Source organism: Athene noctua, chromosome 3, assembly GCF_965140245.1.
Source record: "Athene noctua chromosome 3, bAthNoc1.hap1.1, whole genome shotgun sequence".
Taxonomy (NCBI): Eukaryota; Metazoa; Chordata; class Aves; order Strigiformes; family Strigidae; genus Athene; species Athene noctua.
In genome coordinates, this window is record NC_134039.1 from 22,751,051 (window position 1) to 22,778,241 (window position 27,191).

Here is a 27,191-nt window from a genome sequence, read left to right on the forward strand (position 1 = left end):
GGTCCCTAGACTACCTGGTTTGTCATCTTTATTCAAAAGCATGCCTGACTTGGTGTAGTTGCAAATGTGTCTCCAAAATAGCTTTCCTGGTTAACAATTTCTCTATTCACCTTAGAATACAACAGGTTTCTCTTCCTTCCTGGAGAATATTTCCAGTGATGGAGCTCAGAGATGTCAGGGCTAGCTCTGAGCATGTTGACACAGCTGTCAAAACAGGACAAAGATTCACGTTTTGATCCTAAAATCAGTAATGCAGCTTTGCAATCAAACCAGAGTCCCAGGGACCTCTCTGCCTCTCTGTGTGGTGAAACCTGGCCTTTGGAGCAGGAGGAATTAAAAGGGAAAATGTCCCTGTTTCTTCTCTATTATGAGAGGCAAGGGAAAAAAACACTTGGAAAATGCCACTCAGTTGACCGCCTATTTAATTTTTTTTTATATTCTGTGCTAGTTGCATGTTGAAGAACAAATTATTCCCTTGAAGTAACTCCCACATGCTGTTCACAGGAGAGTGGTTAGACTTGCACAGAAGAAACAGAGCATGTTAAAAATGTAGGCAAGTGATACAGCCTTGGAGTTGGGAGTACGCTGAGCCAGAGGCTCATTTAATACCACCTGTGGCGGAACTTATGCTATTAGCGATTTGGGACTGTTACAAAGAATGATGTTAAGTTTTATTTGTTTGAAAAAGCTTGATTTACCAAATTACATATGGGGTAATTACCTGGACATGAATCATCAGATCTGACCAGAATCTCATTTCTAGTCTGGTGTCAATCATCAATGCACCCTTGTTAAAACATTACCTCTCATCAAAAAAACATGTAATATAAAAAACAATGTACTGAAATAAATACCCAAACAACAAAAGTAAAAGGGAAATGATGCTAGATGAGTCACCTGATGTGTCTAGTGCAGATCAGGAATGTTTATAGAACTGCCAATATATTTATTCAATGTTAAAACACTGTTTGCAGAAGGAGAAAGACACACCATGATTTTCTCTGTGTAGAATTCCTGGGGTTTCTGGAACTTGGATTTTTCTTCAATTATTTCCAGACTTAGGTGCAATACTGATATCTGTACTAGAGAGGCTTTAATTCCTGTTCCCTTAAAACAGACACTGCTTCCCCATATCTGCTGGCAGTTTATAATCAGAGCTGTGAGTGCAAAAGACGACATCTAAATGCACTTGTCATTGTCTTTGGCAATAAATTTTAAACAACTCCATCCTCAAGGTCAGGATATGAAGAACTTGCTTTCAGTGAGTACATCAACCTTTTTCCCATTCCTGTTCTTGCACTTACACCAGGCAGATGGCAGAAAAAAAGTCAGAAGATCATTTAACATGGAGAGTCCCTCTCTTTAGCCCTCTGTTCTGCTACTTTCTCAGATAAAGGGTGGCAGATTTTCTTCATATTAGTGCAGTGCTCTCTTCCATGTCCCAAGGAAGTTTAAGATTAGGACAAAAAGCTTGTTTCCTAGTCGTAGGCTTATGCACAGGACCGCAGGGAGCACAGATACCCTTCAGAAAAGAAAGCAAAATGGCTGTGATGATGGTGGAAAAACCTGCAGTGATCTTTGTAGGCATGTTTGCTCCCATTGTAAAGCTACATCATGAGAGATGTCAGTGAAATATCACACATCAAGTATATTTAGAGACTAGTTTTCCCAGTAATGACTGTTGGAAGCATCCTTTATTCTCTGGGCCTCTGTCTGTGGGAAGATACGAATTTGCAAGCTTTCGACACCATAATTCAAGGGTTACTGAAGGTTCCTTAAACAAGAAAGGAAATCTACATACATGTGGTATAAATGCAGTAGTCATTAGGATAAAAATGCACACCACAGCCCCCACACCCAGTCAAAGGAACTTAAACACCTATCACTTTCTTACATCAGCTCAGAGGAATTTCACTCAAGCCGAATACTGGGATATGTTGCAAAATTAAAACACCCCTTTCCTTCGTTTTCAATCCATTTTGATTGTTTAATGTTTTCAAGCCAAATCCCAGAGTCTGTGCAGTTGTGTTCAGAGGATGCTCACTGGTGGCCTTAGGGCTCTCACCTGACCATGGGCCATGGGATCCAGCCTGGAACAAAGAGCCCTGGTCATGAGCCACACAGCAAAGACCATCAGAGCAACTGGGCAAGAGTAATTTCACTGGTCATTTAGAGCTGTAGGATATAAATACAAAGAGGACTTGAAATAAAGTCCGTGAAAAATGGAAACAAAACTTACTGTGAATTTCTTCTTTTTAATTTTTCAATCATAATCAAATTTATGACACTTTAAAAATTTTGGCTATTCCTACTGTTGGTCTAGAAAGGAACTGAGAACGAGAGGATGGGAGAGTTCCCCAAAATTTTGAAAACCTTTTCCCCCTATCGTTTAAAATGAGGAGAGTATGAGGATAAAGCAAATTAAAAGTCAATGTTTCAAAGATTTTTTTCTGAATCCTCAAAATGTAAACTAGCTGTTGAAGTCAGTAATTAGACTCCTGTTTGCTTAGAAAAACTAAAGCATAGACAAAGTTATTAAAAAGACCTTGGGTTTTTTTACATGCAAGTTTCCTCACTCTCCTCTGAGGTTCTTGCACCAGGAAGAATTTCATTTTTGTTGGCAGTAGCCGATTCTTTGCTGATTGAGCTTTTTGTATTTTTAATATCTGTCATTTCTTTGCCATCTGGTTTGAAGCGTTTCATTATTAAAACAGAGAGCACTATGTATAAGAGACAGCATCCTGCTCGTAGTCCTGCAATGAGGCCAAGATAGACATTTCTAGAAAAAAAAAGTGACAAAATATGATTATATTAATAAAGCTTGCCAATTCTGAGTGGAACCAAGTAAGATATCAAATACATTTTGGCAAAACCATATATTCTCATCCAGGTGTTTCTCCACATTTTGACAAATAATAGACAGAAAGCAATCTCATTATATGTAGCCCCAGGCAGGTTCTAATTAGGTCCTGCACTCCCAACAGAAATGCCTCCTGTCTGACGAGTGCTCCCATTCAGCAGTCAACATTTTAGGTCTGTGATGGGAGGAGCTGCACCAACTGGGGCTTTTTGCCAGTTGTGCCAGCCTTCCCCCAGCCCCTCATGAGCAGCACTCAGTGCTGCTGGCTGGAGCTCTCCATGCACCACCAGTCATTTAGGTCTCCTCTCCAAGTGGATTTTGGGACGAGTCTTATACATTAGGAAGTGAAGAAATGAGGGATGAGGAAGAGCATCTTCAGTGTTACACTTACTCCACAGTATTTCAGTCTCCTACAAAGCCAAAGTGTTGCAGAGTTATTCAGTGCACTAAGGCTTCCATAAAGGAACTAACTCTGGTGATGTAAGGCAGTGTACTACAATGTCATATTGCAGATTGAATCAAAATTATTTGGCTTATTTGGTCTATTAAGGCCTAGACAAAATAAGGAGTTTTGGTACTTTTAGTATCCTCATCAGTCTATTGACAATTGTCATGGGCAAAGCATAGCATGGTCCTTGGTGTCCAAAGATGCCTCAGAAGCCAAATTCCCAACACCTTGCTGAAGATTTCAGCTTACCTGAATGCTTTTGTGTCGTATACCCGGCAAGATCCAGATCCCCCACAGTTTTTTGTCCCCCATTTCAAGCAGGTCTCATCTATCAAGGCACCAAAATAAATAGGGGCTGGTAGTCCTCCTGGAAAGAAAATTCTTATTACATCATCTCAGACATGAAGATCTCAGCATTTAATGTCATGGTAAAGAAATGAGGAAATGAATCTCTGGGTTTCTGAATTATGGCTTCATAAAAAGGCACTAAACATCCAGCTCCAGCTTTGAGATTCCAAGATTTCTGAAAATATTTAACCTAATGGGAGTTGAAAGGATGGAAGATTTTAGCATTATTATATTCAGTGAGGGAAATGTTAGTAATTCTATTTCAATGGAATTTTTATTAGAATTATAATTTCTGTTGTTTAAAGAAATAATATAACCAACATTTCTTTTTCAGTCCCTGGTGTGGAATTATGTGCCACGAGATATTAATATTTATGTATACCAATGTATCTATTCAGGTATCACACAACAGTTTGCCGTTAAAAATAGTTAGCAAGGGGCTGAAATTAAGCACTTGCTCAAAACCAACTAGGTAATAAGCGTATTACTTATGTAGTACTGACAGAATTCCTTTTATAGACAGTCATAAGGCTTTAATATAATCAGTAAGCAGTTTCAGGGATAATGTGCAGTTTAGTGAAGAAAACTTTCATAAAAGCACAACATTGATTCTCTGCAGCATTCAGCTAAAATATGGAGATTAGGAGAGAGATCCGAATGACTGCTTGGGCTTGTCTGCATGGGGAAGATTTCAAAAATCAGCAAACAAATGAAGATAAGGCAAGATTTGCTAGAGGCAGGGCATACTACATGTCCGAAGACTTGAATGAAAATAATAGGCATAGTACATGGTAGTTCTAAGTTAAAAATGGCCAGCAAAAGGGAGCATAGGTGTTAAGGATTTCAAGCTCAGGTAGTTGTGACCTCAAATTAAAAAAAAAAAGAAAAAAAGTACAAAGAGATTTTCTTCCTTTGCCGCATAGAAAAAATTCTGAACAGATAATCATAATATGTAATTACATACCAGGAAACGTGTAGCAAGCTCCTCCAAACATTTTGAAATGTACATTCTCCTTACAAAGAAAATTTCTGGAAAATGTATTTTGTTCTCATCTGGAGCAAGGACACTGCACTGGCTAAATTTGGTCTATCTCTTTGACTACCTACTTGAATCCCACAAAGAAGTGAAGCTTTACCTAGTACTCTACCACCTAAAGTTTCAATCCCAACAGCAAAGGATTTCAGGTCTGGTGAAACAGATCTAAAAAGGAAACAAAAATAGTACATTGTTTTGGGGAACAGTAGAATAATGTAGCTATAGCCATCCTGTGAACATCTGCATGTACCCCATTGCAAGAGTATTGTGGCTTATCTAGCACAGCTCACTCAAACCCTAAATGAAAACATTCACCAGAGTTCAAGTTCAGATGTAGACCCTCCTTCCACTGACTTCAGTTGATTAACTTACATTGAAATAAATGGGAGAATCTACAGAAATTGATCTTGAACCCAGGGAGAACAGATTGTAAACACTTCTGGGAGAGGATGTACAGGAAAATTAAAGTGAACCAACTAAAAGTAATCAGTTCATATCCATAAATTACCTTCAAGAAGCTGCCTTGCTTTAGGCGGGGCTGTACTGTGCAGTAGCGAACAGAGGAAATAAGGGTGTGCAGTCCTTGCTAGCTACATGCAGGTAAAACCCACCTCCGCCTCTAGCATTTTACAGAGAGACAGCGAATGTGAGTTACCTGGCTACAAAAGCATCTCATTCCTATCGGTGGAGAAACAGCCTGTGTCCATTGGATTAACTGGAAGAATTGACAAAATAAGCAGAAGGGACTACTGAGCTGGGACAGGGCAGGAGGGAGACTTGCTATGCCAGCCTGTTTCCTGAGCTGAAGCTTATACATCAGTATATTGTCTTTTCAGCACTAACATGAAAGGCTTCTCATTATACACATTAGTGTTCTGAAAACTGCCCAGCAAAGTTAGCCTTGTCCATAATCCAGGCATGCAGTAAGAATGGCTGCACTTATAAATATTGCAGGAGAACCAGCAGCCTAGCCGACAGAGTTATCCAGTCATGTGCACTGTTTACTGAAGATTGCAATTCACCCACAAACATGAGTGGAAAGAAACTTCCATGTGAAAGGCACAGAACATTGTCTTTTCTTATGAGTGTAAAACAGTACTGCTGTTTTACAAACAAATGAATAAAAATTTTAAATATTGCTGCTGACGTAGTACTGTTTCTAACAGCTTGACAGAAAATGGGAGAATCAGACTTCTCACCACACAGAAAACATTCTGAGGCAACAACGCTTAACAAAGGTGAATGTCTTTTTTCTGAGTAATGTGAACAGCATAGTGACCTTGGATGTGGCTTAGCACCATATCTTATTTCAAGTTCATTGTTTTGTTAAAACCATCCTTGTCATTGGAAGAGAAAACTAATGTTCAGGATCAGCATATGGCCTATCTATTTCATCACCAAAGTATCTACTCAGCCTTAAATTGGAATTAGATTGGTAGACAGGAATTTTGCTGTGCCTCTGAACAGAAATGGATTTCAGAATACAGGCAAAGACTCAGGGCCCCAATTTCATCAGCATGCCATTCCTCACAATAGGAATGAAATAGTAGATACCATATTCTGTTTCCTTTCCCCAAGCTTTATGGTCAAGGTAAGGTAAAGTACTTCACCTAAACATAATCATGTATGTAGGAGTGCCTCCTAAGGCTAAAATAAATGCACATGTAGTCTGTAATGCTAAAAAATATGGAAATGCTTTGGTACAGCTTTCTCTTTGGCATTGTCCCAAGACTGCAGAGGAATTGCCAAGCCCATGCCCATGTCCCTCCACACAGCTGCAATTGCGAAACACCTGAAAGGAGAAGATGAAAATAATTTATTTATCAGAATTCAATGGCACAAAACTACTTTAGTAGCTAGGTTTTTCACTCCCCGTAACAGGCAGGCTGTTGTTTATGCTAAAAGAACCTCCCTAATCATCTTTGCAGACAGATGGCCAAGTTCATTGGTATGCTCCAGTCACTTTGAGCTGCCCCACAGTCACAAAGCAACTGTGACTCTAGTTTCAGTCATGCCATTGCTAGGACAGAAGGTGCTCTGTGTATGCTTAAAATGGGTCAAAGCTATAAAATTCAGATGTGAACTGTTATCCAGCCATTCTGCTCGGGAATCCTACGAAGCAGATGAGTAACAATAAAAATATAATGTGAACTCAAAAACGCAATCATGCATATCTATTGTTATGTATCCAAAACAGCATTTGGCACTGAATTGAGAATAGGCTGTTTCATAGCCTTTGAAGTTAGCAGGAGACATGGGTTGGAAAGCCAATTTCCGTGAAGTGAATCAAGAGAATATTGCTGGGTTATATGGATATAAGCTTGAAAGCACTGCTTGTCTTTTTCACTGTTGTTACAGGAAGGCAATTCTGCTTCTGCCAGAAGACATGACAATTTTCACACACTTGTGCAAACCTACTGTTTTTAATGGTCTTGCACAGGTAAGATTATTTGAAGTCCTGGAAAAGGCTTTGCTGCGGAGACACTGAACAAAATGACCAGATGTATATTTATGGGACCTACAGCAGCTCAGGAAAGTAGGCAATTCCAGTATGATCTGTAACAGTTTGTGAAACCCACACTCACAATTTTATGCAGGTCTGCTGCACATGAGTTGACACCATAGGATTTGTTAGTATAACAACCAGACTAGTAAAGTCTTCTAAAGCAAACCCCTCTTAGCTGTATTGTACTTAGACAGTAGGAGATCTGCTGAGAAACTTATAGCCAAATTTATGGTCATCTTTCTGAGAGGAAAATAATTTTTTAAAAATTGAAATAAAAGCATTGAAGAAATGTAAGTTAAGAGTCTGAGGTTTTCATGTCTTTCCTGAATAGCTAACTTACCTCACCCCAACTCTTTTTAAAACCCTCCCTGCAACTGTGCACTCATTCAGTTTCTACAAATTTAAACTGTACAGAATCAATATTTGTGTCTACTGGATTTCTTAATCACAAAGTCAGAAAATGAACAGATGAAGAAATTGAGCTATATCCATAATCATAAAACCATAGAATATTTTGGATTGGAAGGGACCTTTAAAGGTCACCTAGTCCAACCCCCCTGCAACAAGCACAGACATCTTCAACTAGATCAGGTTTCTCAGAGACCCGTCCAACCTGGCCTTGAACACTTCCAGGGATGGGTCATCTACCACCTCTCAGGGCAACCTGCTTCAGTGTTTCACCACATTCATAAAATATGTCTTCCTTATAGCTAGTCTAAATCTATGCTCTTTTAGTTTAAAAGCATTTCCCCTTGTCCTATTGCAACAGGTCTTACAAAATAATCTTTTATCAACCTATGTATTCACCATATTCTTTCCTGTCCCAGTTGACGATTTACATCCTGCAAAGCAGGCCGTCATGTATGTGATCCCATTATCCCCACATACAGGGTCCCACTGATCCAGCTTGCAGCTGCAGTCAGCATTGCAACTGGCCATGAAGCTGTTTTTGGAAAGATGTTTTAATCTGGAGGAAAAAGAAAAGAAATAAAGAATTATTTAGTCAAATCATATAGTCCAACAAAATATCACAGAGTAGGCAGGAAAAATGTGGAGAAAGTGAAGCAATCAACATAGACAGGTATCTGCTACCATCCAATGGACTGTGAAGTTGTCATATGGAGACTAAGCTAATTTCAGCTAAACCAAAGCTCTCAAAATTTTTTCATCAAGCATTAACATTTTTATGGATTGTTGCTGAAAAGGCGTGGAACTCATAAACTAGGTATTCTTGGCCGGGAGAGAATATTTGGTATTACTTTTTCATTTGAAAGCTCAACCTAAGAAAAAGGAAATCATACTTACAAACTCTTAGCACCTGTAGGCTGGACATGTTTTTCTCTAGCAGTAGAGATCATACTATATCTGGGTGTTAGAGGTAGTGATATAAAACTACATAAAACTACAGCAGCAAGAAGTCCTTGACACTTTTTCACTGGACCAGAGCCAGTTAGCGGCAATGAAAGTTGCATGAGTCTGAGTGAGAAGCGCACCTTCCGTCTCAGCTCAGACCGTATTCAGCAGCAGCAGCCCTGAACCTGGGACAGACTTGAGCTCCATTTCTTATCAGATCTCTTTTCTTGTTTTATGTTATCATGGACTTTCATAGCTTCCATTTTTACTAATATTTCCATAAGAACCATCAAAATCAGCCACCAAGGAGTTAAGCTAAGCAGATGACAACTAGAATTGAGAATTTTAAAAGTGGCCAGTGACTCTGAGGGCATGGTAGCAGGGGTCAATATTCAGAAAGTGTCAGGAGTCCACCATCTACAAATCACACCTGCATTGAAGGCACTCAAAATATAAAGGAAAAAGTGTACAAAATTTGCCTTTTCTTTCTCCTCACCCCTCAATCCAAAACACACCTCAAGGAGGCCACATTTCCCTTAAGTCTTTTAGAAGAAAAATAACTGGGGACTTTAGCCCTCATTAGGCTGTTGCTCATCTTCAAATTACAAATTGTTAAATGGGTAAAACCACATGTGAGTCACTTAACCAGAACAACTCTACCACATGATAAATTCTCCAGTCTCAGTTCTCTTGGAGAAACTGCAATTGGTCTTCTAGTATTTGCTGTCTTGAACTTTCTGCTTATTTTTAATTCACTTTACAGTATCAGATGTTGCACTCAGCCAGAGTTATCTCCACTGCACAAACCTCTGACATCTTTTTTGTAACTAATCTCTAAGTTGAACTGGGTGTTAGATTTTCCAAGACAACATGATATTTCCCAGTTTCAAGAAACACAGGACTGAGTTTCTGTTTGAATTGAAAATCTAGCAAGCCCTGACGCATTCAATTTAATCCTTTAAAATCCCTTGAAATGTGTTGGACCAGACTGAGCTTAATTTGAACAGTAGGCAATTGTGGCAGGCTGCTAGAGTCATCAAAATGTTCTCAAGAAAGCATGGCCATGATCCTGGGAAGGGAGGGGGGAACATCTGTTTGGGCAGCATGTGCTCCTGAGACAACCACTTTCTATCTCCCAGCTGAAAAATCGGATGCAGGCAGGTCAGCAGCTCCAGGTACCAAGGGAGGCTGGTAACTCCCTATGCAAGTTGATAACTACTGATCTAGAGGATGGGGCACTATGGGGAAGACACTTTCAGCACTTTTTTTACATGCCAATTCCTACATGGTAGGAGGAGACTGGCTTTAAATTAAAGCTTTGAAATAGAAAATTTAACTTACCTGTGATAAATTTAATCATAATTAGCAATTTTCCAGAATACAAAGGTATATTGTCAATGTCCAGCAAGAAACAATTTAGAAAAAGAAACATCCAGTTCAAATTAAATTTGAAAAACAAAATTGGGATATTCTGCCCATCCCCAACACTAGGTATCATTTCAGCCTGAAAAAAACCCCTAGGATTTTCTTGTGTGTCTCACTGCCAAGGGAGAGTTAAAATGATATAATCACAGTAGCTCCACTCTAGCTGAAACCACACTGATTGACATAGCAGATGACGTAATACAGGTCAATTTCAACAAAAATTTGTTGTCGTTAAACAGACACATGCAAAAGTATATAGGAATACGCTACAGTAAGTCCACACATTTCAGAACTCATCCAAATTCAAATCAAAATGTTTTCTAGAGTAGAAAGTTTGTAGCCCAGATGAGGTTACAAACCAGATTAGTTTGAGAGTAGAGGAACACAGGTGCACACACCATGTTCTGCTCAGGACAGGAAGCAACCGTGACAAATGACACAACCAACATAAACCCAGGAGATACAAACCCAGAGTAGGGGGCAGTCAAACCAGCCACCTGGAGCACCTCACAACTGCATGTAAAGTACAAGAGGTTTAAAAAATATGCTACTATAAAGGTGATGCATGCAAACTTTGCCATTTCAGTTATGTGAAGCTTGAATTTCTTGATCAGAAAGCCTCCTAGAAACATCCCCAGGATCGTGATGGGTAAAAGTATCACACCTGCAAATATAAGATATAAAAAATTTAACTGCTGTCACTTGCACTGACCTTTTTTAGAATAAATATCTAGTTTTAGTAGTTTCCAAAATATCAGATATTGACCTATTTTTGGACTGATCCTTGGATTCTAAGACTTTTTATTACCTTTAAGTAATTTTGCTTACTTTCTCATTTTCTTTCAAGTCATGTTATGACTTTAAAAAACTTAGTTCCTTAATATTTCCTACCTTTTTACTATACTGTTGTTTGTATGTATAATTGTATAATAAAACCTATACAAGTGCCCGTTAGAAACTGGGTTAAATGAGATAAATGTCAGCTCACAGGCACTTTTTCATCTAAAATAAGACATTAAATTTACTGAAAGTTACCAAAAAAATCTCTAAAATGTAACATGAAAGGAAACAGCACCTGGCTTTGCATTGGATCCCATTTTTCTCTGAGAGTGAACCATGGAAAGATAGTGTTTAGATTGAATCTGTTCAGCATTTCACAAACTTCAGCCCTAATATTTACATGCTAAATAGAGAGCTTTTACAAGGTTTTATTTGGGTTTGCATTTCTCTGTGTGTTTTTTTGTTTAGCTGGATTTCCTGGCCATCTTGTTTTGTGAATCTTTCCCTGCATCCAACAGGAAAAAGAAAGTTCTTCCCCTGTTTGTACCTGACCTGCAGCAAAGCAGGGTGCCTTCAGATTAAAGTAATGGAATATCAGTTCTGCAATGACCTCAAATACCCTGGTTCTCTTGCCAGGTTATGAGAACATATTAATCACCGTGAGATTAATGTAATTTTAGCATTCTTTTTTTTGTAGAACGCTATAAAGAACTTATTTTTGAGGGAAATGACAAACAGAAAAAGAGGTTTGATCTGAATGAAATTACTTAAAATTTAACATTTTGGTTTCTTATTGCTTATAAAATTTGTATTTGTAATTCAAAGTGGAAGAACATTTATACTGAGATGTTATTCTGAAAAGGAAAATCACACATTGCATTAGACATTTTCTAAATTAAATGTTTTTATCTTCTGGTTGTTATTTGCAGTTTATGTGTGGTTTATGTTTCACAAAAACTGACACATACATAACCTAAATCTTACTCGGAAAAAAAAAAATCTGAAAAAAAAATTTCCACACAGTTCTTATAATTGTCTAGCTCACTAAATTAGGAACTCCAGGAGAAATAACATTAAAATTAATATCCATTTTCAAAGTACAGTAGGAAAATTAATAAACTTCTACATCCTTTTTTTCAACCAAAAAAGTTCACAGAAGCTCCTCCTAAAAATTAAGGCAAAATAACAAAGAAAATCTTCCTCTGACACTAGAATTTAAAAGAAGGACAGGTACCTACCAATTAGAAAGATGGCTCTTGCCACTGATACATTAAATTGCTGCTCCATAAACTTTGTCTCATAGGTTATCAACCCAACAAGAGAATTGTACTGCAGAATAGTGAGGAAGATGTACACCAGGAAAACTGGATTTCCAAACAGCTTCTTGAGAGCTGGGAAGAAATCTGTAATGGAGAAGTATATGCTGTACACCCTGCTAAACACAGAGGAGAGTTGTTTTGACATCATTTAGACAATAAAACTAATGCTGATTTAATTACTAGCTGTATTGCAGGTTATAATTCTTCGCCTATCAAAACATGCTTGCTCAAGTGAGAGTTATCCTCATTGCCAACACATGACTTACAGGAACAGCAAGGCTGAATGGCACAGTGGATGCTGAACTGGGAATTCAAAATCTCATATGTTCTTGTGTGTGACACAGGTGTATTCATCAAAGGCACTAAGGCTTGCAACCTGACTCTCAATGCCTGTACAGGAGAGTGTCCTTAGAGGAGCATCAAGACTCTCTATAATGCACCAAGTGAAAAGTTTGGTGCCTAAAGCAGGAGCCTTCACAAACCACACAAGAGCACCACATGAGGCTGATATTCACAGAAAGGATGCACCTGACCAAGCAAAAGACTGGAACCTTTCCTGAGACCCTTGATTACAGTATCTAAGTCCATGAAATTAAAGTGAAGACAAAAGCCTGCATTTAGCCTGTAGTCTGGCTGTTGGCAGACTTGCCTGAAAGATGAGAGTTCAAAATATATTTGCCATAGCCACTAAGGGGTGCACATGCATACATAGATACAAACAAAACCCTTGGGGGAGTCCAGAAATGGGTCTGATATTACCTATATGAGGTTAATTTAGCATCACTGAGCTCATACAAAGGAGCTGTGAATCCAGTGAAATCCTTCCAACAGCTAATGTAGTGCTTAGCCCCATGTTTCAATCCCATATGTTGGGTTCAGTGAAACAGTAATCTGCCACCTGTGGATTGGTCATTAATGAGGAGTGGGATGTTGTCCCCCCTCTTCCTTCATATCATAGTATTATAGCTGTAATACGTCATATGCCAGCTACTGTGTTGAACTGAGAATCTCTGGTGCTCAAAGCATGAGATTTTTCCAGCTGTCTGACATAAGGAGACAACTGAAACACACTTTCAACATGTAATTATAATACTGCAAATTAAAGAGACCATTTTTGTCCATAATTTGCACTGCAGAAATGTGCATTTTGCTGAGGGCTGTGCAAATCTATGCACAGCTCAGAACAAACCCATGAGAGAGAATTCACATGCAAACATTTGGGAAATAATCTTTCACCTTTTACTGCCTCTGAGAACTTTAACTGTGGCTGAGCTGGGGGGTCTACTTTACAGTCATCTTGAACAGGCAAATGACTAATCTTCAGGTTTCCATTCTCTCCTTCTTTTGGTAAGGAATAAGGCAAAAACCAGAAAGGCAATGAAGCAATGAAGTTGACTGCTCCACAGATAAGCAGTCCAAGCCACCAGGCACCAACCCAACGAGTATCCTTAGGATTTATGCTGATAGCATCTATAAAATACAGAAAAACAGGAAAATATATTAAATATCATGCAAAGCAATTAAACTTACTATAGATATCCTTATATATATTATTTAAAGACCACAACAGAGGTGGTTCATACAAAGAACTGAAATGCAGCTTGTATCAAATCAGTATCATGTAGTCAAAAATAGATGTCTCCATTTAGACCCTTGTCACAATCTTCCAGCACTTTCTGTTGGAATGAGTGATAGAAAGAGGGCCCTTCACCATCCAAAAAGAACTTTCTCAATTTTCCACTGTCCTTTTTCTATCCCCAAACTCAATAGTTTTTCTTTGAATTTTCTAAATCTTTCCCTGGGATTAGAGACTTGAAAGTGATTTGAACAATGAAATGAGTTTTCATACGAATCTTTACTGCATGCTTTTAAGAGAACATAATTTTTCCCAAGTGTTGAAAGTGTCCATGAGCCTTTTACTTTTTCCTTAACATGGGGATGGCCTTTCATTTGCTCATTTGTTCTCAGCAAGGCATAAGAAGTGTGTGCACAAGCATAAAAAGAGGTGCAAAATTTTTCTGCAGTGGGAATAGGGGTCTTCCATCAAGGGCTATTCCGGTCACACTACAACACTGCAGATATTAAAATGTAAGTAACACCAGCTTTTGAGTAGGAAAAAGTCTCTAGAGAGCCTCCTTTAGGGAGTAGTAAACTGAGAAAATGCCTCTTGGTATGCAGGTTCCTATACACAGCCATCTTCTCAGTTAATGTACCACCACACAGTCTCTTACCAATATCCACAAGACCAATGTCAACCCAGACACTGGCACAGAAAGATCCAAGCAGGAAGCCCAGGGTTGGCCCAAACATTCCCGAGGATCTCACAAGGCCTGTAAGAGAAAGGAACCAGCAGAGAAGAATGAGCAAAATGCTGTGCAGACAAGCATGCCTTCTTCTCTGAGAGCAAGGAAAGGAGAGAGGGAGGAGGAGACAGAAGAGGGACACAGGCTGTTAGAGGATGTCTAGTGGGAAGCCTCTGAGCAGCAAGAAAATAAGCTGTAAGCTGCCAATGTGCTAGCTGTGATGTGGAAGCAGGCTCCTTCACCTGCACAAGGCTTTATTGAAGCAAGCACAGTCTCAGGTGGAGCCCCGCATTCATTTCATCGACAAGATTGGTGTCTTGGAAGGAATAGGAAGAAAGAGAATAATATTGCAATTATTTTTATACCTCTCCCTCCCTAATTCCCTCCTTGGATTCTTGTAGTTGCATTGTTCAGCCTGTGGCATTTAACTAATGAACATAGAACTCTAGGCCCAGTGGAGGTATCGTAACTCTACTTGCAACTCTATTTACAACTTCCATGACGTTCTGTGATTGCAGAAGTCAGGAATTTTCCCTGTACTGTGTGTTCAGATCCTTAGTTTAATTTTAAGTAGCAGTAGTTGACTTGATGATATGCATATAAGAAGATACATCTTTGCAGTTTGGAGTCACATTAGGATGGCAGGGATAATAAAAGTATGTGGACATGGAATTAGATACGGGACCCTGAGAATATTTTCAGTAGGCAACAAGGAGATATAGATGTCCCTGTATGTGATCAAAGTTCGTTAGATAGTATCTGTGTTGATTCAGCACCAGAATGAGCAAATCAGCTGTTATGTCAATATGTACTTATGCAGCTGTAAAAAAAAAAATAAAAAAAATCAGGAAATCTAGTGATTAAGTAATGACCTCTTTAAAAGTAGCTTTCAGTTTTGCTACTGGCATCACCAGGGCTTCCATTTTCCACTCTGTCTGTCTCTGATTACAAAGGAGATAACATGGGATCAGAAGTGGGATGCCCCTAGGAGCAAATTATAATAATAAGCTGTGAAGGCTAGCAAAAACCTAGCAAGTTAGGACTGCATTTTGATGACTGGGTATGTAAACGCAGCACAACTGATTTTGATTACCACTGCTGGCAATCAACATAAAATAAAAATATTCTCAAAATAATTCAAGCATAGGTCCTCACATTCCCTTGACACTTTTGTTGATCTCTCAAGTTTAGTTGTGGGGAGGTAACAGTTTAAAAAAAAAAGTTCAGTGATTCAGATTTCTGAATTCTAGCATGGAACTGCCACCTGGGAGCTGTTTGAGGTTTCAGAAGGCTTAATTCTATTAGAAAAAAAGGAATTCTTAACCAAGTGCCTGTCAGTTCTTGCCCACATTCAGCATTATGCTCTGTAAATCCTACTGTGTTGTTCAACTGCAGACATTTTTCTCCTGTTTGTTTTGCAAATTCTCTTCTAAATATAGTGATTGCTCATCTTATGATCATCTTCTCACCTTATGATAAATTCTTACAGCACAATTTAACAATTTGCTTCATTGATCCAATTGCATATTGCTTTCATTTAGTCGTCTCATATTCCTTCATCAAAAGACCTGGCCTTTTAGACTAAATTCCGATGCTTCCAAAATGACTGACTTCTGCAGAGTCAGGATTTGGACAGTAGAAGCCAGGAGTTAGCTCTTTATTTATCAGTAAGTCTAAATCAGAATTTACTATTCAGAACCATGCAAGCTCATCTCCAAAGTTAAAATTCTCAGTGGCAACTTTCTCAAATAAACGGATGAAAAACAGCACACACATTCCAATGGCCTTGTATATTGTATGTAGTATATTTCTTTAAGATACCATAAGCTATCAGATAAGCTAAGAAGCATACATGCAATAATTTTGCATATGTATAGTTTTTAAATTAAATTTCACACTTGCATACCCTTTAAATTCAATAACTTCACTAAGATAATATGCTTGTATTGTGGTAAAACAAAACCAAATAAGTTCACTGTGATATTTTCTTAGCATATTTTTCCTTTGTAATATTTATTCTTTGTAATTAGTAAACAGACTAAACCACAAACAATAAATCACACAGCATTATCAGTTAATCAGCTGCTGCATATTTACACAGCTCAGCCAAGCCCTTGTATTCATGAGTAATGTAGCATGTAACAGGTATCAAAATTTACAACAGAAGTTGGCCTCAGATATGTTTCTATTGAAGCTATAGCTTCAATAGACACAAGCTTATTTGCTAATACTCAACACAGCGATGAAATTTCATTCATTCAAAGACTCTGCTTTGGTGAGAAATCCATGGAAGTGAAGTAATCCTCATTGAATGTCTTTAATTCTCTATTATTCCTCTTACATGATAAGTCTAATGACTACTCCATTAACTAACCATGTCCACATTCAGTTCCAAATAAAATCAGAAATTCATTTTTAAAATGGGCTATTGAAAGCTTATTAGTATAGGTGAAATCCTCACATGTATGTTTGAAACTCTTCTATATGCACCTAAACAGAAGCGAAACATCTGAAGACCGTAAAATACCTGAATAAATTAGGCACTTAGTGTGGGGGAGTATTTATGAAATAATCTCTTAGTCAGAGCAGCTGGCCTCAAAGGTCACTCCACCAAAATCCCCTCTCAGAACAAAGCAAACCACCGAGATCCTGACATTCCTGTCTCTTGACAAATACCAATCGCATATAGACACAGAGGGCCAGATCATTATACCTTAGGACTCTAAGCAGTGAGTAGTGACCATATGCAGAAGAGCTTTTTAGGACTGTATATGGTGTATAGTGCATTGTACCACCTCAGGACCATGTCAATAGCCTGGTAGAACTATATAAATTACAAAGGCTCTGTAAAACTCAGTCTAAAAACTATAGAATTTCCTGGAAAAAAAAAAAATCATCAATTTCCTCTCTCACGGAGTTCTACAGAAAAGCTACCACCCTCTACTAAATTGTGTAAGACTGCTTAACAAAAATGCAAATTTTTCCTTTGCTGTTCCTTCCTATGGTAACTCAGGTTTTATTACTGTCAATTATCATTTGCACTACAACTCTGCCAAAAAGATTTTAATGCATTCTATTACCATTTAATAAAAAGCTGTCTCTGCTGCAAAATAACTTATGTTCTTATACAACAAAATGTCTAAGGGCAGGAGAAAAAGGAGAGGCAGGAAAGTGAAACTTCTTGTTAATGGTTAAGTAACATGATCAAGGTAAATATTCATCAGCAAGGTTTAACTGACTTTTTTATTCTAGGACTTTTTTTTTTTTTTTGTATTTTACAAAAACATTGATCATAAATTGATTCAGTCAACTGATAAAAAGACCCCCAAAAATTTGCATTTTGGTTGAATCCATACTATTATCTGTGTCTATTTTATATTTTTAATCTTACTTCCCCAATAGTCCCCAACTTCTCGCAATCTCTCCCACATCAGATTCTGACAAGAAAAAATTTCAGCTGAACTTTTTAAAATACCTTTAATCAGAGGCTCAGAGGTGATTACAAATATTTTGGATAACTCCTGAGTGGAACTCTTGTTTTTATCAGCTCCCTGCACAATGCTTCTGCTTCCTTCAACCTGCAAAATTGCTCATCCCCAAATGAAAACATCTGCAACAGCTTTACCTTGTAGCATTACGCACTGAACTCTTCCTGAAACTGTGTCTTACTATCTTTATGACCGGTTCAACTTCACCAAGTTTACATCAGGCAGCAATTTTGACCTCCCTCAGCCACACAAACACTCCATGCTATTAAATCAGTTTGTCAATAAACTAATTAGCTTGGGTGTAAGTCCTTCTGTCTTTGGCAATAGGCTATCTTCCATCAAAACAACAACAAAATCCCAGTTAGAAGGGATTTATTACAACACCCTGACAAGGCTGTGGGTTTTCCTTCTGTAACTAGTGACTTTAAAAAGCTTAAATGAAAGTGTGCTGCATGTAAAATTCAAAAAGACAGGTAAAATTCAGGTGAAAGCTTCTGAAACACATTTACATTACTGTGATTACATTACTGATCCTTACATTAAGGGTCATTCTCTTAATTAGGAAGAATTTTATCCTCTGAAACTGTGGTACTGAAGATGATATGCCAGATAAGACAGATATGACTTCTCACTGGAGTAACAAGTATTTGATCACACTTCTCTTCATCACAGAAAAAACTGGCACATGTAGCAGAGGTCACTTGGGGAAAGCAAAAGGAGCATCTGGGAAATATCCTTTGAAAATAAACATGAGATCTCTTCTGCATTGCTTTTTTTGTCTCTGTACAACTCAAAATTATCCAGAATAGAGCAGATAGATTTTTTTTTTTTTTTGGTGAGTATTTGCCTGGCTACAGAAATGTTAAATAACAGTTAGCATAAAAATCACTTATTTGCATATTACCTATGTAAAATGCTGAGTTTTCTTCTTTAGAAAAATCATCAATATATGAAACCCCCAGTGGCATAACTGGTGCTTCCCCAATTCCACGTAAAAGGTTCCCCATCAACACAAAGAGCCACAGATAGGAATTTGTTGTTTTCTCACATCCTGTGGGCCATAAACATTTACATTTCCTTGAACATAATTCTGACAATACTTTATTGCAACAGAAAAATAACATAAAATATGTTTTTTCACAATCATTATCAGGTGAGTTTGTACATATCATGATTTCTAACAGGGGTTTTACTGCTTTCCAGTAAAAGAGGGTGTATAAAACAGGAACAAGCAGAAGAAGGGAACCCAGCATCAGAGCTTTTGCTTACCGAAAGTTTTCATCGCGCTGGGTGTTTCTGTAGCATCTGTGAATGGATGGGCTTCAGATGCTGCTGGGGAGCAAGCTGATACACTCGTAGAGGTGTTGTCCACAGTAACAGTTATCCTTTCATAATTATAACTGGAAAACAACTATTTAAAATATAACTGACACATGAAGGACTCTGCTTTGCAGGAAGTGTGTGAGCCTTGTGTTCATACATGTTCATTCCTGTTACATGCAGGAAAAGCACTGGGGCAACAGATTTCCAGTACTTTTGCTTAAAAAAAAAAGATAGGTGTCTTCATTCTTTTTTCAGAATGCTCTGACCATTCTAACCCCAAAATTTTCTTAAGCTAAAGAGCAAAAAAGCTGATTCCAGGGATTTAGAGATCATTCTTTAGACTGAAGGACAGAGGCAGAGTCCATCCACATCTGCCTACAGACAACAGTGCTGATGTTTTTCCGTACCGGCACTGGTTTCTTGCCTATGTGACAGATGTGTAACATAGACATTTCTGTTCTAGATTAAAATTAGCTAGCTAAGGATCTAGTAGTAACCTATCTGTGCCTATAAAGAGATTAACACAGGCTGCAAAACACATGTGCCACTTTGTCTATATTTAGGCAGCCAGCTGCTCCAGCAAACCTGCTAAGTAAATTGAAGCCAGCTTGAGTACATTTGTGCTAAATTGAGATAAATGGAGAGCAGATATTCCCACCAACTGTGCAATCAAGTGGCAACCTTTAATATTGTGATAGATGATAGTGAGGTCCCCATGGCCACTGGATTTTGCTCAGTGTTGTGATGAACTGGTAATCTTCAGAACTTGGCTGTGAGTTTGGGTTGAATCAGAGATTTCCATAGCTCTGCTTCTGGTCTGTGCTGTCCCCTGCAGCACAGGATCTCAAGCTGAGTAGTGACTGTAGCCACTTTCCATACCATGGTCCCTAGATATAATTCCTTCCATATCATCCTTATAACAGGTATTTGTCTTGGAACTAAAGAAGATGCACAAATAAATTTTAATTTTTGAGGGACAGAAGGCTTTTATTTTCAACTACTATTCAGTAAGGATGCTGAAGGATTGGAGAGGTATGAACTGCTGCTGACAATTATGTAAGCACTAAAGCTTAGATGAGAAGGGTTATTTAGATATTTAACTCTCCCTGAGTTCAGTGGAGATAGATACAAATCTTCATAACTTTAAAGAGCTTATCATGAATAGCTGGAGAAAGAAACCTCTTCCATCAAGATCTCATTACAGTTCATTTAAGTATGAAAAAAGGAGAACAGCTAAAAAAACGCACACATCCATATATATATCCATCCAGGTGAAAAATTCAACCCACTTTATCCTTAAAGATATATAAGTTCAGTAGAAACCTGAGGTTTATCTCTTACTTACCCGCAGAAAGAGAGAAGCTTTCAGAAAGCGTATCAGAAGTTCAGTACTAAAAATTCCACCTATTGAAAATTTCCTGTTATCTGGAAGTAACTACTATTATCAAGCTTTTAACTCATGTGTATGATTAAAAAGCACTTCATGTGGTCAAGTTCAATTAGTGCACAATGTGAAAACTCTCAATATTTACCGTCCCATTAGGAACTGAGGCATCACTGACAAAAATGCTCCTAAGGACATGATGAGACATCCAACAGCAATTACTTTTGGTCGATGAACTCTTGGTCCAAGGTAGCTTACCAACACCATTACCATTAAATTACCTGCATCAACAGGAGAAAGAACCAGTGAGATTACAAAAAGAGATTCTTTTTAATGGAAAAATTTATTAAGAAGCATTATTTATCCACTTTCAAAGGAAGGACACATACCTATCTCAAAGCTGCCATCAATAATGCCAACAATTGATGATGAGATTTCAAATCTCCTTTCAATTTGACTGGACATGCTCTTCATGTAGCTTCCAGAAAATCCTTTGGCAAAAAAGGAAAAAGCTAGAGCTCCAAGAAATATCTGAAGAGAGAAAATAGTTGAGTTTGCAAAGCAACTATTTTTTCTTCACGTCTGGATGCCTGAGCAACCTACTCAAGAAACACAAAAATCAAATGTTTTGTTTTCTATGTGAAGAGATTCTTCCTGTTATTTTTATTAAAACAGAACATTTTACTTTCTCTTTCAGGATGGCCTCCAAATCCTCTTCTACTGCAACAAAAAAGAAAGTTGACATTGACTGTGTGCACCTTCTACATTTCTATCACATACTTGTTTAGTTCTTTCCTTCCTTAGGGAAAACTTGCAGCACAAAGTTGTTCATTACTGGTCTTATTATTTGACATGTCTTAATACTCCTACTTCTCCTGTTCTAAAAAACATGGATAAAAAGATATAGCTGCAACTATCACTACGATTATAGCACACCTCTAAATTGTTTGTTAGTAAAATATGGCCTCACTTTTTAACTTCTGTACACATTTATTGACTCCTATGTGCTTGGAATCACAACCTAGAGTGTTGTTTTCAACACATGTAGTGTCAAACAGTGTCATGCAGAACTAACTGAATTTTGGCAGCACTTCAATTTGTCGTTTTCATCATTCCAGAAAAAAATATGTGGTGAGGGCTCCTCTCCATACCTTTAGCTTTGAACAGCTATAGCACATGCTCTTGGCAGGAACTGCGGTGCCATCACTGTCCTGGAAGAGTGACTTGTCTTTAAGTTGGCCAGTAGTAATTGGCCTGTCCATGGTTTTGCTCCTCCAGATCTGATATGTAGGTCTTCCTGTTTAGAGAATATCACTGTGATTAACTATTATTTGCATAAGAATAAAGATTCCAATGTTTTTCAGACATACTAGATGGTGAGACACTACTTGAGATGTCTACACATTGACATCTTTTCTCAGGAAGGATTTTAAAGAGTGTTCAAAGTGTCATTGTAATGAGTTAAGAATGGGTGCACCTGCTTTGTGAAATTTGCTTTCTAAATTCAGGACATTCTTGGATAGATGGAAAATTTAGAGACAACTTGCAAAAGTTTTTAGAAATTTTTGTAGAGAAGGAAAGTTCTTAGGCAGCTGAAGGCTAGAAGAGTATGTCAGAGAAACATCTTCACCATGCCAGAACCAATTCTTACATTGTCTTGTAGATAGCCACTTTTTATCACTGTTCTGGGCTAAATGGACCTTTGGTACGACCCAGTAGCTTCCTGATATTATGTTATACTTTCAAAGATTTTATCTGTGTAATCTATAAATTTGTAGAAATATTGAACACTACTCCGAAACATTCTGTCAACATTCCTATAAGTAACATTATTTATTGGACAAATGTTTGTAGAATCAGACCAAAACTGATGACTGAGGAAAAAATAGGTTAAGAGATATGGTAGGTAAAGATATATTAGGGGAAAAGGGGGCACTGATTAAAAGAAACAAATAATGACTATCTTTAAGTCCACAAGTCTCCACAAATTGCAACATCTGTCTTTCAAAAGATGATAAATGTAACTATTTTAATGAGACTGCCAAAGTTTTCCATTTAAAAATTGGCTCCAATATAAGGAGTCATCTTAGCTACATCAGTTGATGTAGATTAAGGTGATATGGGGAAACCAGATAAGACAGAGAGATCTGAAATGATATCAAGTCCAAAAGAGCTATTGCCAATTTCCTTTGTTGGAAAACTGTTGCAGTAGTACTGAAATCAACTAGTTAGTTCTGACATACATTAGCACATGTATTATAGGAATATAGAGGAACATAGGTCAAAAAATTGGCCTGTAACTTTTCCCCGCTCAAGACACTGGGATCTTAGATATCCCACTCTATTTAATTCGTCTTGGAACTTCTTAAAGTTCCCCTCCTGCAGGCCCCAGAGGCCAGCTGACCCATAAGCGAAGGCCACTTAAGTGTCGTGAGGGATTTTTGACAGCAGGAGTGGTAAGGCTGTGACAGGGTCCCTGGCTAACCCACAAAGTTCACTCTGTTCCTCTGGAAAGCTCAGTTCTCCCAAGCAAGATGCCCAGAAAGAACCTGGGTTCCCTGAGAAATGTCCACCCATGCCTGAAAGGACAACATTCTCTTAGCAACTCAACAGCCCCCCAAAAGCTATTCTTAATGATTGTGAATAGGCACTAGTGTCTAACAAGCATTCTAATTTAAATTTTGTAGTTTTTAGTTCCAAGTCTTACTCCAGTAAGATCCACCAAAAGTGACTATAAAAAGCAAACACATGTATATTTCAGTGATCCATATATGAAATTTCTAAAGGGACCTAACCTTCCTTAGACCAACCTCAGCAGCTCAAAAATTCAAAAAACATTGGAAAAAGAAGTTATAGATAATTAAAGTATGATGAATTCAGATTCACCTCAATCTTTACAGGATGGTAGCTGAACGACAGAGTTCTCTAAAGCAAATACATTCCTTATTGATTTGTATTTTGCTGATGATTAACTTTGTGAAACATCTGACTGTTAAATAAACAGTATTTAAATCAGTGACGTGGTTTTCTTTTCACAATATTTAATGTTATGCTGCCAGCCTAATAATGCACCTTAAGTTTTTAGAATATGTTAAGCTGTAGAAACACTTCTCTTACACCTAATGAAAAAATAACATTTTCCATAACCACTCTATAAAAATCTGAACTTTAGTAAACCAGTGAAACATTGACACCAGTGGTATTTAAAATTAAATAATGCAAGAAAAATCATACAAGATTTAATTTATGGCAATTTAAAAAAATTAATTAATGTCATGAATAGGTTTTGTACAGAGGGATAAAACATACCACTGTCCACAATGCTTACCCTTTAAAAAAAAAAATTTAATTTGCAGAATTTTACCTTTGCACTTTACATAATCTCTTAGTGACGCTGAGATGTACAAAAAGCCTAGTTTGTCGTGCACTAGAATCTAACAATTAAACAAATAAACAAACAAATGGAAAGAAGCAAGAAGGGAGGGAGGGGAGAGACAGCAAGAGGCAGAGAGAGAGAGAACTTACTTTGTGTCACTGCAGTGTCAGGCTGTTTCTTTCCCGTGCCCTAGGGCTTTCAGGCTTGAAGCCAGCCCAACGTCACAGCAAAAGCGCTGCCTGCTCCAAGAAGTGGAGCACTCTGCCGCATTTTTTTAAACCTTGAATTTCCTTCTTATGGTGATTGCAAAACTTTCCCACAATCACTGATACAAAAGCTTTGCAAAAGAAGGCAGGTTTCTTGTGTTGTCATTTCTTTGGCAGCCTACTTGCCAGCATGCTAGTGGTGCCAGACTCTCCTGGGAGGAACAACTTGTTTTCTTCATTCTTTTTTCTTTCCTAAAGTCTAAACACTAAAGCTGCTGTAAGCACCTCTCCCAAGAGGACTCCCTACCATCCACCCAACAGCCATGGAGTGGTTCGGCTCACTTACAAAAGTCCTCAGAAAGCAGGCTCAGTTTTTTCAAGCATCTTACCTGCAGCCTTAGTAACTTGCACTTCTCGGTGCCTTTGATGAGGGTCAGCAGAGGTACTAAGGGATGACTTAGCACCTCATAGGGGATGAATTGCATAGTGGCATCTGTCAGTTTTTGGTATGGGCCCTCTGCACCCCAACCCCAATGCACAGGTGCGGAAGGGCTACCCTCATGGAGACCTAAAGAGGAGCGGATGCCCTCAGGAAATCACAGCCTCCCATCAGACTCCCTCCTTATTACAAATCAGGATTATTTAACACAACCACAAGCAGTTTCTGCAGGTGCCAATCAGAGATGTGGGATGACACAGACATCCCTCCAAGCTGACTGCAGATTGGCCAAAAAAGAGTGAGTGCATTACCTACAGCTAGCCCAGCTCATGTCCTAACCAAACACAAGTAGAAAATCATCTGTCTGTCTAACAGGGCATGTACAGTGTGCAAATCCACCTAATCTGTGTCTTCTCTAGAGCAGAACTCTCCAGTGCAAGGAAAGATTCTAACCCAGAAATCATTCCAGGCCTTACAGAGTCTCAAGAAACAGTTTTTGGTCATCTGCTTGCATGTAACAGCATAGTGCTCACTTTGGCAGAAACTTGAATTACAAAAGAACCATTCTAGTGATTTCTAAATATAGAGAAAAAAAAAAAAAAAAGAAAAAAGAAAACCAACAAAAAACCTGTTTCATGACTCAACTTCAGGAACCCTGGAAGAAAAGAACATTGTCCCACCATCCCCTTTTTACTCAGCAAAAGGTAAACTCCTGAAATACAAACTTTGACAAAGTTTATATTAAAACCCGTATCTTTTCCTGTATAAAAATACATTAAGAGATTTGCTAAAGATTAAATTAACTCAATGAAATCCATGGAAATATATTATTTAGTCACGAAAGCTAAAAGAAATAATAAACTTGCTAAGTCCATAAATATGCAAGTTCTCACTTTCCTCTGAAACTTGGTAGTTAACTGCAGGCAATCATTTTATAAGTTTATAAGCATATTCACATTTGCTATTGGATTTTTATTGATAGGATTTTACAAATTTTACTGTAATGATTATATATTTAATGATTTATTATAGGTCTTTACTTCAAGTTTCAGTCTTTCTATTTTGCCAGCAGGACTCTATGCTGTCACCAGATATACAGTAAGCAAATCAAAGCACAGCTCATTTCTACCATTTAGTAAGAATACATGCAACACAGAAAATATTATTTTCTATAATGGTTTTAATTGCAATGTTCTTGCATTAGTCTTTAAATACTAACTTCTTGTTTAATTTAGCTTTAAGACAAGGGAAGAATGTACATGTAGAAACTTTCTCTTAAAAGAATTCAGAATACAGGAAGAGCAATCAAACCTATTCAGATAAACTGATCCATTCTCATACTTTTATTTAGGTGAAGAAGAGTTACCTTTGGTTCTTAACACCCTCATTATTATATTTTAAAAAAATGTTTAAAATGCTTAAAAACATTCACCAAAATATCACTAGAATTAATCAGGATTTGCTTAATCTGATAATTTGAAATTTACATATATTATAAACTGCATTTGGACTGCTTTTAACTATGACAATATTGGAAAGTTTGAGGAAAAACATATATGAACATTAGCAGTGGGTCATTGCTGTCAGCTTGCAACCAGGTGGAAGAACAGAAGTCTACTGGACAAGTAACTGCAAGCCTGCAGTCTATCAGGAGAGAAGGCACAGTTTTCAAAATGAAACACCCAGAAAAATCCCATCACCACTTCAATAAATATTTTAAAGTTGAATAAAAAGAAGTGTATTTATAGAGGGTTTGACACTTCTTGTGATTGTTGCACACAGATGGTAGGATCCACTTACAAGGCAGCACTGCACAGATGAGTGCAGACACTTCCAGATGAGCCACTCAATTAGTTTCTCTTTATAGTCAGAGGAGGAAAAAAGCATTTCCAAAGAGAGTTGTCTGGTCTATTTTAGATACTTACTTTAGGTATGAGATGAAATGAACTCCAGATATGGCTGTGAAAGAAGGCTAGACAGCAAGATCAGCTTTTGACAAAGAAAGTCAGGAGAGATGAATCCCACCATAAAGGACTTCAGCGCTACCATAAAAACACTCTTCTGTAACTTTCAGAAACTGAGTTGCAGTGTCTGTGGCAGCATTTGCCATCATGTCTGTCCGTATAACTCAGTTGTGATGTGGTAGCTGCTAACAGATGAGAAAGGACCTTGTCATGGAAGGTCAGTCCCATGGAGACAAGCCACAGCTGCTGGCTCCTGGCCAGCCCACCAGCACATGCTGGCAGAGAGCAGCATCAGCAGCACACACCAGTGCCTCTCTACGGGCTACGAAGTGGGCCGTTGTGTCAGCCACCAGCCCGAGAACTGACTGTAGATTTGGCCTTGCCCACGGGGAACCTGTTCTGCAAGGCCTGTGGTAGCATGGAAACTCAAAAACAGGGAAGTAGGTCACCAGCAAGAAAACGTTTGTTGTTGCTGATGAAATGTTGCTGCTTGCTATGTGACCCAGCTGTTTGTCTGCATCGGGCTGGTAGTGCAGTTGCTCAGAGCTGGGTGCAAGAGCCCTCTGCAAAGGGCCCCAGGAACAGCTCAAGGAGAGGGAGCTGCCTCACAAGCCTGGCCGGGTGCTGCCCTGC

General features: G+C 38.2%; 1 protein-coding gene across 8 annotated transcripts; it reads right to left on the reverse strand.

Moving 5' to 3' along the window:
* Window positions 1-526: 526 nt before the first annotated feature.
* On the reverse strand, window positions 527-26,686 carry LOC141959014 (solute carrier organic anion transporter family member 1C1-like). 8 transcript variants are annotated; one of them, XM_074902254.1, is made up of 16 exons: window positions 24,099-24,201; window positions 21,725-21,870; window positions 20,963-21,104; window positions 20,722-20,854; window positions 19,136-19,266; window positions 18,771-18,917; window positions 14,307-14,405; window positions 13,312-13,545; window positions 11,995-12,159; window positions 10,445-10,640; window positions 8,006-8,165; window positions 6,303-6,484; window positions 4,793-4,857; window positions 3,558-3,675; window positions 2,546-2,779; window positions 531-2,175 (listed from the first exon to the last, which is right to left on the reverse strand). In XM_074902254.1, the coding sequence occupies exons 2-15, from the start codon at window positions 21,833-21,835 to the stop codon at window positions 2,557-2,559; spliced, it is 2,106 nt and encodes a 701-aa protein (XP_074758355.1). In that variant the 5' UTR covers window positions 21,836-21,870; window positions 24,099-24,201; the 3' UTR covers window positions 531-2,175; window positions 2,546-2,556. The 8 variants fall into 8 exon arrangements, with proteins under 8 accessions (XP_074758359.1, XP_074758354.1, XP_074758357.1 ...); XM_074902255.1 differs by having other exon boundaries at window positions 533-1,522; XM_074902258.1 differs by lacking the exon at window positions 2,546-2,779 and having other exon boundaries at window positions 527-2,175.
* Window positions 26,687-27,191: the final 505 nt, after the last annotated feature.